Raw genomic sequence first — 15,332 nt, forward strand, 5'->3', positions numbered from 1 at the left:
CTATATAATCTAACCCTATAAAATCCATGATTTAAACATATAACACTTATATTAATGTTACCCACTTACCTGGATATTTTAAACACCAATTAATCACTAAAATCCCTTGATTTTCCTCACTTTTTTCCTTTCCTTTTTAGCCGCCGTGCGCCTGCTGCTCTTCTCCATCAATTTCTCTCTTTCTCTCCCTCTTTTCCTCTCTGTTTTGCCTGCAAAATGGCCCCCAGAGCACTCTCGTTTAAGGCCTTTAAAGGCCCCCATGCTTGCTGCCCAAGCCTCCTCAATTTATATCACATTTGAGTGGCTTTTAAGCCATACAAAAGAAAGGCCATGAAACGGCCACGCACACACCCACAAACAAGTATATATATATATATTAACTAATTAGTTTAATTTAATTTAATTTGATTAACTCTTTTATTATTATTATTTTTATTATTATTATTATGATTTATATTATTATTGTTATTATTTTTATTATATTTTATTTTATTATTTTTATAAATACATCTAATTAATTTAATTAATCACCTTAATTTCTTATTTCTTCAAAATATCATAAATAAGTATTTTTTCAAAAATCTCCAAATATTCTAAAATATCCTCAAACACCCAAATTAATTATTTTTACTTGTCTCCAAATTTTTGGGATGCTACAACATGGCCGCATGACTAAGAGAATCTCTAGATTGTTCCTATGCGGCACACTGTCTCTTGGTCCACGCTTGGCTACACAGCCTTACCCTGTCCAATAGTTGTGTGACCTCCCACACATGTCTATTGCATATGCCTACTACTTGTGTGCCAAGTTATGCGACTGTTGCCTACTTGCAACACCTAGCCTGCTACTTGCTTGTACCTTGCTTATGTTGTAAGAAAATGAGCAATAGTGGACATCAAATGTAAAAAGCTTGAGGCATGACAATAAACATCACTAGACTTAAGGATAATTTTCACCCCTCAAAATAAATGGTGCAAAGGTTTCGATGGTTATCTCCTAGGATACAACAAACTCTTCAAAACTCGTGTGCACTCACAGGTTTTGGGAACAAAAGGAGAGCAAAAAAACAATGTATGAACCCAATAAAGCAACTGTAGAAGCAGCATGAGGAATGAATAATAAGGGCAATTGGTTTCATGATTCACAAATGCAGCAATATGATGCTTTTATAGGGGAGAATTGTGAACATTGGGTGGAAAAATTGACACCTAGAGAATGATTCAAATGGATAAGAAGAAGATAAGAGAAAGAGAAGAGAAAGGATAAAGGATAAGAAGAAGAGAACGGGTTTGTAGAAACTTGTTTTCTCTTAATGGTCAAAGACCAATTCAGAGCATTCTCGGGTAAGGCTAGAAAAGGAAAAAGAAATTGAACAAAAGGTTGCAAAGTTTTCTCTAACTCGCACACAGGATGAGGGGTAAATCCTCGAGCCTTGGGTTGGCCCAATCTCATGCGCATGAGACCCAACTTTCTCACAGCTTTCATAAGCCCAAGTAAACTCAATGTATATAAAAATATGAGTAAAGCTTTCTATCCTACTAATGTAGGACAAATACTCTATATAGATCATTTGAAATATCACTTGATTTACAACAGCTTTGGCTTCCGTTCCTTGCATTTCTCTTATCCATTCATCCATTTTTTCCCCACTTGATTTTACCTCACAATGAGCTTACCCAACATATCATGGGCCCACTTTATCATACTTGGTGTCACAAAACTAGCCTTTAAGACATGACTAACAAGCTTGTGATGGCCCTAAGTCTGCCTACTTAGGTCACCCTAGCACCCAACGAGGTTAAGCACAACACATGAAGAAAGCATACACATAGAAGTACAAGAAAAAACCCAACATTTTATTCAATCTAAGTGTACAAAGGACAATGGCTCGGGATAATAACTCTTTGGCTTTTTCTAGCCCTAAAAAACGCTCGTCTTAGCCATGTATATAGGCTACAAGATTACAAGCTGTTAATCCCTCAATCGTCACATACATCAAACTCAAGGCCTTACGTGGCCACATGCAGCATGCTAGAAACTATCTTAAAAGCTCGCAAGGCTTCCCAGGTTGACACCTGTCTCGAACTGCCTTAGTTGTGCACCCCAAAACCATCATGGCCGGGCATCATGCAAATGTGGGGTTACATGGCGCGAGTATGGGTGGGTCACGCATGCAGGTTTGCAAGTAACTTTCGATAGTCACCTCTTTCTTTTACCCTGTTAAGGCTACTCTGCATGCTAGCTCGCCTGCCTCTGTGTCCCACATGCTCCGACCCTCGTCTGTAGGCACCCACATCACTTGGCCATCAAGCCCACACTTGGCCTAGCCATGCCGCATCCATTTGTGCCAACCCAATTGCACCACCAACATTCCACAAGTTAACCAACCCGAGACCCCAACCACTATGTTTGCTACCACCAAGGCACGAAAGCGCTATGCCTTCAACACTTGAGCCATTTAGCCACATTCATCTTGCCATGACATGCCCTCATCATGTCAATATGCCTTATAGGCACAAAATGTTCACTTATGAGATTGTCGGGAACATCACACTTAGACCTTTTGTTGGGCATAACAAAATGAATATAATTTTGATAATCTCATATGTAGATATAAACTTAGTACAAATCATAAGGAAATATTTATTTCATAATTCAAGGAGAAATGAGAGATAAAATGGGGGCACACTTATTTTTCATTTTCTTTTATTTTTTTAAATATTCGAAGAGAAATAAGTTTATTTTAATAATTTTATATTTATTTAATTATTTTAATCTTTTTTCTTTTTAATTCTAAAACATTTTCATTAAAAAACATAAGTGTTGCATTAAAAATTTAATGTTATGATAATTTTTTTATTTTCTAATTCTTAAATTAAAAAATCCTTTAAAAAAAAGATAATAATCACATTACCATCTGTTTTATTAATTTCTTTTGTTTTGTTTTATAAATACTTCCATTCCATTCCATTCCATTCCGGTCAATAGTGCCTCAAATTTGATACTGGAATTTGAATTTACGAAGGAACACCGTACGGCAAGGGCTAGAAGCTCGGAAGCCGGAAGCACCCCGCCGGTCGAACCCGCTGACGCCTCAGGTAATCTCGTCTTTCTTTTACTTTCCCTTATTCCTCCAGATCTGTTCGGCCGCAAGGTTTCCTGCCGAAACTCTCGACCACCCTTGGCAACCCTCGCGGCGCCGGGCGGCCGGATTCCAGGCCGATACCGATTTAATTCCATTCTTGTTTCTCCCCTGGGGTATCTTTTGGGATTGATAATCATGTTAGCATGAGTTGTGAATTGAAATGTGGGAAATTTAGCGGTAGGGCTTGAATTGGAATTTGGAATTTTTTGCGAGCATTGAGTTTGACTCATGATTTTCTTTGCTCTTGTGGTGATTTTGGATTTTTTAAGATTCTTTGGAGCTTATGCTTTGAGTTCTGCCTCAACGGGTGAATATGTTCATGTTGTTGTGTGAGCATATACTGGGCTTATTTGTTGTAGCTTAAAAGTTGTAATTTTTAGTTTTTAGTTTTAAAAAAGTTGGGATGTAGTGTTTGTTTTAGCTTATAGAATTCTAATTTATAGCTTCTATTAGCTTTTAGAAGGGGTAGAAGTTGGCTTTTTCAAAACTGGGGTACCCTAGTTTTTACAACTTCTGCTTAAATAATTACATTTTTATGACAATTTTGCCCTTATTTTTAACAAAGAATTACCCTCTTGTCTACGCAATTATGGGTTTTTCTTCTCCACCGCCATCTCCATTTTCAGATCTCTTCCTCTCTCTCTATACTTTAATTAATTTTTTTATAACACTTGAAACTTATACATATACACTAATTAATTTTTAAATTATCATTCTATAACTACTAAGGGTATTATGGACAATTATACAAAAATAAGTTATTTTACAGCTTATGGTATCAAACACCACAACTACTTAACTACAACTTCTAAGAAGCTGCAGCAAATAAGTTCACAATTTATTCTAAGTTTTAGAAGCTATAATCTAAGAAGCTAGAAGTTATAATTTCTTTAATTAAGCTGCAACAAACGGGGCCACCACCTATTATGGCATTTTTGTACGGTTTTTCATGGTGTCAGTATAAGCACTTTACCTTCGTTTTCGCACTGTGAACTGAGTTTTATATCTTGATTAAACCATACTATATAACATAGAATGTACACTTATCTTAATTCCTATATTGTTGGAGCTTTAAGTACTTTTGGGGCAATATACTTTTATTGATCCACAGTATTGTGGTTAAGGAACTGAATGAATTGTTTAAACATGTCAAAAATGATACTGAATGAATTCTGGTTGTTGAAATTTATGATCTAAACATGATTTCGAACAAAGTGAAATACAAAGTTTTGAATGCTTGCATAAGAAATTTACATCTATTGTCATGCTCATTTCAATTTTGCCTGGCACTCACTTTGCAAATTCTTTACACAACTCTTTACTAAGTATTGCCAAATATCATATCAACAGCATATATTTGCATAATAAGGATTACATGATCTTTGCATCTGGCAGTATGATTTTTTTTTTTGCAGTTATGACTCCATTATCAATTTAAGAACTGAATCTACATTTTGTGGCAATTTATAGTAGCTTGCTTTGAACCTTGTGAAGTTTTGGTGAGTCTGTAAACATGATTATGAAATTATTGATTTTGAAACCCAAGAGATCATTTATGCACTTCCTTTGATATACAACCATTCAGAAAAGTGCTTTCCACATATAAGTTGTTATATTTCTGAAACATGTAAACATCATAATTGCTTCTAATCTAACTAGGAGTCATATGTTTCATTAAAATGAATCATTTTTCTGTCTAATAATTACTTTAGATCTATCTCTGGCGATCAATAAGTTTTCAGACTAAAGTCCAAATCTTGTTTTTATCACAAGTGAGAAAGTAAAAGGGTGTCTGCAGTTTGTGGGTCTCCCTGCTTTGTGAGGGTTGGGGGAGGGTAATTTTTGTACATAGACTTACCTTACTTTGTAACAAACTATTCGCATAACCTGGCCTTTTGACCTTCCAATCACAAAAGAATAACTTCACCATTTTTACCAAGGCTTGCCTGCACCACAAGAACAAAGTACTTTGAAAAAATGATTTTGAGCTGGTGGTGCTTTATGTCTTAGTAATAGGAACATAAAGAAATAAATGAAAAAAAAAAATTGAGGACAAGGACTATAAATTAGCTCTTAGATATGTTATTTTATTTTATCTTGTTTGAAGTTTTGGATGCTTTTAAACTTGCAAATGTCACGATTTGTCTTGAGGTTCTTATTCAATGATATATATACACATTTTTTGCTTGTGTGTTCCTTTTTTCTTTTTTATTTCCTTTTCTGTTTCATATTTGTATCAGATTGAATGTGTTGTTCTAGTTCTCTCTTGCCTTTTGATCATGGAATGTGCATGATTTTTCATGAGGTTCATGTTCAATGACAAAAATTTTCGTTTTGTTTTGTTTTTCCCTCTTTCACTTTTCAATGTTTCTTCTTCTAACATTGCCAGGAGGATGATATACTTGTTTTTGATAGTTATACATTTACACGTTAGATGACGTGCTGTTTTTTCTGTTGCTTTTATTTGATTAAGTTTATTTTAGCATGTACGTTTGAACTTGCATTGACAGCTTATCTATAATCTTTTTCAAAGGAGGCATGGATGGAGAACTGGATAATAAAAAGAAGTGGATGGTATTATATCCTGTTTACATGAATTCAAAGAAAACAATAGCAGAGGGGAGGCGAATATGCACAAGCAAAGCTTGTGAAAACCCTACTTGTGCTGAGATTGGTGATTGCTGCAGCCATCTTAAAGTCCCGTTCGCAATTGAGGTTTGTTTCATTAAATTCTCCAGAATCTTTACAAAATGTATGATTGGCCTTGACACTTCTTTTTCTTTGCTTTTCTGGCATGGGTGTGGTGGCATGATGACATTTTTCAATTGATTTATGTTTTTCTAATACGTTTTCTGTTCAAAAGCTTGATAAGGCATATCCACGTGATTTCATGCAACGAGGAAGGGTGAGGGTATTGCTGAAAAAAGAGCATGGAACTTTATATAATTCTTCAGTCCCTTCAAGTAAGGAATCTTTGTCACTGTAATACCATTGAGTTTCCTGCTTCTTTATAATCCTTTGTTCAAATTCACAATTGGAAGATCTGCTTATCTTTTCCTAGAAATAACAAATAAATTGTTCCAGAGCTGTCTGTAAAGAAATTACATTAATGGCTTGACTGCTATTGGTTAATAATTTGTTATGATCAATATATTTAACAATTTCAATTCATTATTTCTTAAATATGGCAATTGCAGCCTTCCAACTTATATGATGTGTCATGTTGTAAGAAACCTTGCAATGCATGCCGATGATTTTTGGAGGTCGGGGTGATGAATTGATGAAATGACACAGAATTTGATTTTTTTTTTTTTGGGAGGTAAGTAGAAGTCTTGAAATTTGCCAGGTCAAGATGATTGGTTGCTAGAATTTCCAAAAAGAAAAAAAAAAAGATGTTCGAAATTCTATATATAGTACTGAGAACAATAGCTGATATTTTGAAGTTATTCTGTGAAGTATTGATCCCTCCTCCAGAATTGGTTTCTTCACTTATCTTATGCTGCTTGGGGTGTTTGATTCCGATTCTTTGGAAGCTTGGACCATGCACCATTAGACCGTTACAGTTTCTAGTTATTGTTGGAAGCATTGGAATATTCTGTACAGTATATCTTATTATGAGTTCTTTGGACAATGAGTGGACACCTTGACCTTCATTCCTTTTAACTCATATTTCTAGAGCGTAACTTCCTTGTTTTTCCATCATAAAATCTTTAGTTCAAATTATAAGCCTTTAATATGACTTAAAATCAAAATGAAAGCTGAAGGCAAAAAGAAATAAATATGCTGGAAGAACTACAGAAATGAATGAAAATCAAAATTGTCTAAATATGCTGAAAAATAAAGAGGAGACGAAAATAAGTAATAAAGCATGATTTATTTGTAGGATCATGATTTTGTTTCCAAGATATCATCTTGATTTTTTGCAGTATCATCTCCAATCATTAACGTGGAAATGTTGCTGGAGGCACAGGTTTTAGACAAAGTGTTTGAAAGATGTAAATTGATCATGATAAAGTTTAGTAAAAAGGGTTGAGCCCATGCATGATGAGTGAGGAGTTGAGAATAGATGAGGCAACTACAAATGATTGGGATTCTCTTTTTACTGAGAAAGAACAAGAAGAAACAACAGTTGTGTCTGAATCCCACTAGGTGGGCTTCACTAAATATATATTCTAACTTGTTAATCATCTGTATCCATCCATGACCACATATTCTATAATGCTGTTTTATCTATGTCGTGCTTAAGAGTTTTCTGAGTTTTCTTTAGTCTTCCTCTACCTTTTTTGCTGCAACGTTCTTCTATCATATCCTCTTTCCTTATAGGTCAAAATCCTCTTAAATGCTTTTTGCGCATCTTACCTTAATAGCTGCCACTCCTATCTTATTGTGAATAACTATATTTCTAATTCTATTTTTTTTATATGGTTGCACATTATCGTAACATCCTCAGTGCTGTTTAATGCGTCATTTACTAGCATCTTTGTTCTTCGTCTTTTATGCACTTCACTTGGTTCAAATTCCTTGTTTTTCTTCTCTTGGTTTTGCCAGCATGTATATCTCTTTGTCTTTTGTGTTAGGTCAGTATTAATTTTCACAAGCTTCTGATTTTACTTACTAACTGTACTTTTTATTTTTTTAGCTAAAATGTACATACTCAAAGTTTTCTTGTTAGGGCATTTTTGCAAAGTCTTGGTGGTGTGTTTTCTTTGACTTTTTCTTGTACCCTTTTACTCCACTGCCGTAACTCTTTTTGATTTGGAGTTTTTCCCTTTGATTATCATAAAATAATATTTCTTCCTGTCTTATTCCATTTTGGATTAACCTCATCTTCTGTCTCCAATCTCTTTTGGCACACACTTTTCCCCTTGAATTAACTTGTGTTTTTACCTTTTAAATCCTACCATTAAATTCTCAGGCTTCTTCCATTTTTTTTTTTTTTCAATATGGACATCAAGGGCCATAAAATTATGTTGATTGATTAGTTACTTTCCTCATAAATTTACACTCCTTTCAACATAAACAATTCTTTGCTTCACAAGAAGGAAATTTATTTGGGTAGTCAATAAGTCATTTTTATATGTAACTAAATATTTATCCCCCCTCCTGAAAATGATATTTGCTATGATGAGATCATGTGGCAAATGATTATAAGAAAGAAGCCCAAGAATTTTTACAGTCCTTTCAGCATAAACAATTCTTTTGCTTCACAAGAAGGAAATTTATTTGGGTAATCAGTAAGTCATTTATATGTTTGACTAAATATTTATCCCACTCATAAAAATGACATTTGCTATAATGAGATCATTGGCAAGGCAAAATCCAAAGTATCTTGTTCCTCATTATTTCTTTTCTCCAAAGTCACGACCTCCATGAATATCCCTGTATCATTTGCCTTTCTGCCCACATTACCATTCAAGTCACCTCCTGTAATGATTCTCTTCTGTAAGGGTTCTTTGTAATAATTCCTCTAAATCCTTCTAAACTTCCCCTTTTATCTCTTCTCCCAATCCCATTTGTGGTGCTTATGCATGAATAACATTTAGAGTCTCATTTTCCCAAACAACTTTAATTGTGATGATCCTATCTCCCAACTTCTTCACATTCACGCCCTCATTATTTAGTCATATCCATCATAATCTCTACCCCATTTCTTGTACAGTATTCCCTTGAATACCACAGTTTATAATATCTCGACTCAACAAACCTTTTAGCCTTCTCACCAACCTATATCATTTCTTGGTGGCAAATAATATTTTATTCTTCTCTCGTAATCATCACATTCACCCCTACAAAATATGAGAACCCTTGGTAATTTAGCACTCATCTAGGACTAGAATTCATTTTAAAAATTTGACATTTTTTTTTTATGTCAATTGGCATTTACCTAAGGCAACCCTCCATCCAGGATTAGGACTGGCTCCAATGCAAATTATAACTAGTTTTGGGCAATGTGTTCTGTATGTTGGGAATTAAGGAGGGGTATTAGAAAATAAAATTAAGTATTTCAGAATCTGTATGCGTTCATCAAGAAATGTGAATGGTTTGTCCCTTATCAAAATGTATTTTATGTATATGATTGGTTGGTTCATTCAGGGGTGTGCAGAACATGGGTGAAATTTTCTATTTAGTTATCTGAAATGAATGCAGGCGCAGTGTGATGCTAACTGAGAGTAGAGTAGTGCATGTCAAAGATGATGTATGTTGATGTCTTCATGCAAGTTATCTCCTAAAATAGTTATGTAATGTAAGAACTTACTAATGGCTCTTATAGCCCAAATGAAGGTCATGCACGCTCAATATGCATTGTTATGTTCTACTCTTACAAGCAGGGGAAGGGAGGTTTGCCACGGTCGTTGAGAAGATAGCAGCTTTGTGCTTCAGTTGTCTGTCATTTCTTCCCGTCACTTGCTTATGTACGTGGGGTTCTGTTTGTGTTGCAGAAAAGCAGCTAATGCTCCGCATAGCAGAGTTGGTGCCGAGACACCCTGGGAGGGCTAAAAAACAGGAGCCCGCTGCATCAACGACGTCGTCGTCGTCATCAGGTGCTGGACCACCTTCAAAATCTGGGAAGGGTGGTGGAAAGAAGAAGAGATAGCTTCAGTCCAGTAAAAATTCGTTTTTGGGATTTGGCTTGGGAGCCCCTCTTTTCACATCATATGTGCCCTTTTATGCTGCTTGCTTCTTGTTGGTGCCGCTGCCTCTGTTAGACACCCAACCTTGTTGGCACTTGTTTGTTAACTAACTTGGGGCTTTCACATGGAAACCCAGAAAGAGGTATTTCTTGTTAGCTTACAACTGTTCTATAGTATTCTTCTTCCAAAAAGACAATAAAGCGGTAGGCATAGAAGATTCACTGGTACATAGTTTTCTGCTCCACCCATTGTTAATGAAACTGCTTTCCTGTTATCAAATTATTATTGTTCTCTCTTCTATTATTATGTAAGTACATGTTTTACTTTTTGTATTATAAAATCTTGTCAGTAAATAGGAATGGTAATGGGGAGGGTGTAGATATGCGTCCCCTAAATAGGAATGGTAAAGGTAAAGGTAACAGGTAGGAGAGATAGTAACTTGGTTAAGTAATCTTACTTCTCTGAGTTCTCTCTCCTCATATTTTTTTTATATCTAAATCCTCTTTATTTGGGTAGAGTTTTAGTAAGTATTGATAGGGTAGGGTGCCTATTGCTACCCTTATAAATAAATTGATTTATTAAAATATTTTTATATATTTTATTTAAAAATAAAAATTAATTATATAAATAAAATTTAAACTTTAACACCTTTAACATTTAAGGGAGTAAATTGGAGACTAATTTTATCATTATATTCAAATTCTTCTTGACTTCAATTTTATTTAAAAAATTTTAAAAATCTAAATTTCATTTACTAAGCATATCCTTTTTTTGTTTTAGAGGTTTATTTTAAAGCACGTGTCATGCTCGCGAATCAAAGTTCCAGAGCATATGCATGGTGTTCTTATGGTTGAAAAACAAAGGTAATGCAGGTGTTTAAAAGAAACTCTATTGATCACATTTATGAATTTGTAAATAGATGAAGTGAATAAATTTATAATTTTTAAATGATTATTTCCTTTTCCATTATGATGAGTTGTAATTGAGTTGAACTAACTTGGCTCGTAAGGATTTTAAAGCTCGAAATTTAAAAATAAGTTCAAACTCAAAGTCCTTAAGGATTTATCGAGCTTGAACTTGACTTTTTAGAAAAAAAAAATTTTTTAAAAATGAAAGCCATTATAACTTATTTTTAGATAACAAAAAATATAATAAATATATGTATAAATTTTCAAAACAAATACAATAACATTATTTAAACAAATATACACATTCTTATAACAAACTCAAGAATAAATAATAAAATATTAAAATAATAAAAAATATCTATTTCCCGAACCAAATTGGGTTTAACTTTATTTTTCTCAAATTTGACTTGTTTGTGAGTTGAGCTCTAAATTAAAGATTAAAATTAACTTATTTATAACATAAGCTGAATATGAAAAAGTTCTTATATAGTCAAATAACCAGCCATAATTTTGTCAATTAGAAAAAGTCAACCAACAAAACATTGACCCAATTGGGTGGTCAAACTATGAATCCAATGACTAATATTGATTCCATGTAATTTTTTTTTCAAAACAATCTTACATCGTTTTCTTTTATTATTATTATTATTATTACTACCGTTTTCTATACCATTTTTCACAAAAGATTTTTATATAATTTTATTTGCAATGATAATTCTTTAAAATTAATCTCAACATTTTTATTATGTTCAGAAATTTAGACTTGAGATATTTTCTAATAATATTTTTGAGATAATTAAAAACCCAAAATTAACAAAATAACTTTATTAAAAACTGCAATAAGTTATTAACATTTTTTTTATTAAGGTATAATAAACGTACATTATTTTTAGATAAAAATATATATATTATATCTTATTTTTGACATCTAAACAACTTGATTGGTTAGTTAAATGATTTGAAATATAATGTATTTCATCATCAACCAATCATATTATTTGGGTACTAAAAATTATGTCTATTTATCACACTTTAATTATTATTTTAAAATAGAGATTATGAATTCAAATCTTATTAATAGAATTAATTTTCATTTAAAAAAAACCATTGCACTAACATTATTCTAATTTTAATTATATATAATTAATTATTTAAAAAATAATAAATATATTTTGAGAATTAACCTTTACTTTTTTATTTTTTAAATATTTATTACTATTAAAATTATTATGTTACTCGAAACGAACAATTTGAGAGAAGGGACGTGACTCCATGGCCTCTATTAGTTCGTGTCGAACGTGGACAAAATATTAATTTTTTTATTGCTATTTTAAATATTTTTCAAAGTAGAAAAGTTAATCTAATAAAAGAAATAGAAAAGTTAAATAATAATAATAGATAAAAGTATGAAGGAAAGAGGCACATGACTGTAAAACTATCCAAAGGGTAACGGTAACTTTTTCCATATCCCACAAACGGCTAGTGAATCTCCCAATTCAAGACTAAAGTCTGTGGAAAGTGGTAACCCCATCTAAGCCGTGGGAATCATTCTGGATCCAACGGTCCCGATTTAAAACGACGATATGACCGTTGAGGAGAAGCGTACGCTCCACAGATATCAAAAAGCGTATAAACAAACCATCTCAAGTCCTTTCCTTTCCACATTCCATTCCGTATGTTGTTTACATTGAGAGAGCAAGAAGACGACGAAAAAAAAGAATTTGAGCACAGATCGAACAATTGGTTTTGCTGCCAATTGTCCCTAAGCGGTCCGGAGAGGTGGCGACCGAAAACCCAGAAAGCGAGACGCTCAACGGTCGTCTCCAATTGTTCCTATCGTCCTTGTTGTCGAGCCTTGGAGGAGTTTTCGGCCATAGCCACGAAGCAGAAGAAGAAGAAGAAGAACCAGATCCAGAGATGGCTTCAAGAGCAATTGTTGCTCCCAATCCCAAAGGTACTAATCATCTCTCTTCTTTGATTGATGGGTTCTTTTTCTCTCTATATGATTTTCTATTTGTTTAGTTCATAGGGTTGGCGTCCTAGGTACTTTTCTTGGGCGTTCTTTTTCTAACATGATCGAGTTGTATTGTTTTGCTTAACAAAGGGTTCTTTATGGATTCTGTTGAGTGATAAGACAATAAATAAGGATGAGAAGAGCGTAGATCATGATGGATAAGAAATCATGTTGTCCCTGTAGTAATCAGCCTTTGCTTTCTTGAACTCGCTTCTGGTTGTTCTTAGTTCCTTTGAACTTCTTTCTTGCTTTATCTGTTTCTTGAAACTGAAAAAATTCACTCTTTCACGAATTTAATTGCTAATCCCTTTAGGAGAGGAGGGAGTTAAGCAGAAGAATGCTCAACCGGAAGGAAAGAACCGGCGCGTGCTCAGGGACATCGGGAACCTTGTAACCGTCCCTGCTGCAGAAGGGAAACCCCAAAATCAGATTCGTCGTCCTATTACAAGGTTCTCTCTCTCTCTCTCTCTCTCTCTCTCTCGCTATGTTTGGAACAACAACTTTCTGACTGGGGTATGTACACATTCTTTATTTTCTTTTCCAAACGCATAGCCTAGATGTCTGTCTCTGTGTCTAACATCATCCTTGACTTCCAGGACTTTCTGTCAACAGTTACTGGCAAATGCACAAGCGGCAGCAGAAGAGAAGAATAAGGTAGCAAATCCCACTAATTATAGTATTAGCATTTATCATATTCCTGACCCATCAAACCAATTTTTCTGATTTTTTCTGTGTTAAATCTACAGAAGCCTCTTGCAGAAGTTGCCAATGGTGGTGGCGCTGTTAGGGTTAATGTGGCAAGGAAACATGGTGGGGCAGCGAAAGTAAAACAACATGAGCAGCCAAAACCCCTTGAAATAAGCCCTGACAAGGAAGAGGATAAAAAGCCTGTCACTGTCAGTGATGGAAGAAAATTGGGAGTAGCCTCTTCGAGGAAGAAGGGGATCAAGACCCTAACTTCAATCCTCAGTGCTAGAAGCAAGGAGGTGACTACTACTGTTAATCTAGACTACTTTCTCTGCTTCTTTGGCCAGGGTTCTCACTATTTACTCAATTTCATCCCCTCAGGCTGCTGCTGCTGCTGCTGGATCAGGGAAACCGATAGTGAACATCGATGCGGCCGATGCTTATAATGAATTGGCCGTTGTTGAATACGTTGACGACATGTACAAGTTCTACAAGATGTCAGAGGTAGTCCATAGAATGAGAGTTGGGTTATTTTATTATCTTTCTCTCTCTGATTCATGGAAATTTCAAATGTTGTAGGATGAGAGTCGGGTTCACGACTACATGGACTCTCAGCCTGAAATAAATGCAAAGATGAGATCAATTCTCATAGACTGGTTGGCTGAAGTTCATAGAAAGTTTGAGCTAATGCCCGAGACACTCTATCTCACCATCAACATAGTGGACCGGTACCTTTCGATGAAGACTGTGCCCAGAAAGGAGCTTCAGTTGCTTGGCATTGGCTCAATGCTCATTGCCTGCAAGTATGAAGAAATATGGGCGCCTGAGGTACACGCATATATCTTCTACTTGATTTGTGTGGCCTTGAGAGCTCAATAATGAAACTGGAACTCTGGGAATTCTTGTAGGTTAATGACTTTGTGGCCATATCAGACAATGCTTATGCTAGGGAACAGATTCTGGTCATGGAGAAGGCTATTCTGGGAAGGCTGGAGTGGCATTTGACAGTTCCTACACCTTACGTCTTCCTAGCTAGATACACGAAAGCCTCTGTCCCAGCCGATCAAGAGGTATACCAAATTTGTCCATGGGTGGTTGAATGGCCTTTTTTTGTCTCTAGGATTCATCTAGCCGACCCAGATAGTGTGGGATGATTGTTTCTGCTTCTTGTATCAGCCAATGCAGATGGAGAACATGGTCTTCTTCCTGGCTGAACTGGGCCTGCTGCACTATCACACTGTTACATTGTACTGTGCATCCATGATAGCTGCTGCAGCTGTTTACGCTGCCCGGTGCACGCTCGACAGGAAGCCTCACTGGACGGGGACGCTCGAGCACCACACCGGCTACTCTGAAGAGCAGTTAAGGTAAGGCACTGATAAGTGGTTTCTGTCTTGACTTTTGATGATGGTAATTAATGGTGGCACTGCCGAACACACACACACAGGGATTGTGCAAAGCTGTTGGTGAGCTTCCACTTGGATGCGGTGGAGAGTAGCAAGCTCAGGGCTGTGTTCAGGAAGTATTCAAGTCCAGAGAGAGGCTCTGTTGCTTCGTTACGTCCAGCAATGAGCCTCTTGGCTTTGGTCGCGTCCTCATCTCCTAATTCTGAATGAAGTAATTAAATCTTTGGAATTTGAGATTTATTAGCCTTTTTTAAGCTAAGCTAAAGCTAAGCTAGTAGAAGAAAAAGAGATCATGGTGTGCCTTTATGATCTCTCACTCTCATCTCTTGTTTCTTTTTTTGACAAATAGACTTTGATGATGATGTGAACAGCTTGTTTCAACAAATCTTATGAATGAATGCAGATGACTGGCGTTTATTATTCTCGCAAATCTTTTTGGTCTTGTGTAGTAGCTCTTTGCTTCTTTGATAACAACCCACGAAATTAATTAGTGATGACTATGGAAAGTAATTGTTGAAATATCTAGACAATGATCGCCC

The 15,332-nt window shown here is 35.2% G+C and overlaps 2 protein-coding genes across 6 annotated transcripts; both read left to right on the forward strand.

Moving 5' to 3' along the window:
• The first annotated feature begins 2,986 nt into the window (after window positions 1–2,986).
• On the forward strand, window positions 2,987–10,089 carry LOC127792954 (signal recognition particle 19 kDa protein-like). Of its 3 annotated transcripts, none has more exons than XM_052323652.1 (4): window positions 2,987–3,099; window positions 5,680–5,861; window positions 6,010–6,109; window positions 9,587–10,089. In XM_052323652.1, the coding sequence occupies exons 2-4, from the start codon at window positions 5,685–5,687 to the stop codon at window positions 9,739–9,741; spliced, it is 432 nt and encodes a 143-aa protein (XP_052179612.1). In that variant the 5' UTR covers window positions 2,987–3,099; window positions 5,680–5,684; the 3' UTR covers window positions 9,742–10,089. The 3 variants fall into 3 exon arrangements, with proteins under 3 accessions (XP_052179612.1, XP_052179622.1, XP_052179604.1); XM_052323662.1 differs by having other exon boundaries at window positions 2,988–3,099; window positions 5,683–5,861; XM_052323644.1 differs by having other exon boundaries at window positions 3,070–3,219.
• A 2,220-nt stretch (window positions 10,090–12,309) lies between these two features.
• LOC127804985 (G2/mitotic-specific cyclin S13-7) lies at window positions 12,310–15,217 on the forward strand. 3 transcript variants are annotated; one of them, XM_052342139.1, is made up of 9 exons: window positions 12,310–12,640; window positions 13,017–13,149; window positions 13,297–13,354; window positions 13,447–13,686; window positions 13,769–13,891; window positions 13,967–14,215; window positions 14,296–14,457; window positions 14,564–14,754; window positions 14,835–15,217. In XM_052342139.1, the coding sequence occupies exons 1-9, from the start codon at window positions 12,604–12,606 to the stop codon at window positions 15,001–15,003; spliced, it is 1,362 nt and encodes a 453-aa protein (XP_052198099.1). In that variant the 5' UTR covers window positions 12,310–12,603; the 3' UTR covers window positions 15,004–15,217. The 3 variants fall into 3 exon arrangements, with proteins under 3 accessions (XP_052198099.1, XP_052198108.1, XP_052198092.1); XM_052342148.1 differs by having other exon boundaries at window positions 12,313–12,640; window positions 13,014–13,149; window positions 13,772–13,891; XM_052342132.1 differs by having other exon boundaries at window positions 12,314–12,640; window positions 13,014–13,149.
• The last annotated feature ends 115 nt before the right edge of the window (window positions 15,218–15,332 follow it).

Source organism: Diospyros lotus, chromosome 1 (genome assembly GCF_014633365.1).
Source record: "Diospyros lotus cultivar Yz01 chromosome 1, ASM1463336v1, whole genome shotgun sequence".
Classification (NCBI taxonomy): domain Eukaryota; kingdom Viridiplantae; phylum Streptophyta; class Magnoliopsida; order Ericales; family Ebenaceae; genus Diospyros; species Diospyros lotus.

Bases quoted from the DNA above. Each gene is read 5' to 3' on its own strand.
- LOC127804985 (XM_052342132.1), top strand. From the start codon at position 12,604: ATGGCTTCAAGAGCAATTGTTGCTCCCAATCCCAAAG. The intron at 13,687-13,768 runs GTGACTACTACT...TCATCCCCTCAG, and splicing joins TCAGTGCTAGAAGCAAGGAG to GCTGCTGCTGCTGCTGCTGG. The intron at 13,892-13,966 runs GTAGTCCATAGA...CAAATGTTGTAG, and splicing joins AGTTCTACAAGATGTCAGAG to GATGAGAGTCGGGTTCACGA.
- LOC127792954 (XM_052323652.1), top strand. From the start codon at position 5,685: ATGGATGGAGAACTGGATAATAAAAAGAAGTGGATGGTATTATATCCT. The intron at 5,862-6,009 runs GTTTGTTTCATT...TCTGTTCAAAAG, and splicing joins AAGTCCCGTTCGCAATTGAG to CTTGATAAGGCATATCCACG. The intron at 6,110-9,586 runs GTAAGGAATCTT...TTTGTGTTGCAG, and splicing joins TAATTCTTCAGTCCCTTCAA to AAAAGCAGCTAATGCTCCGC.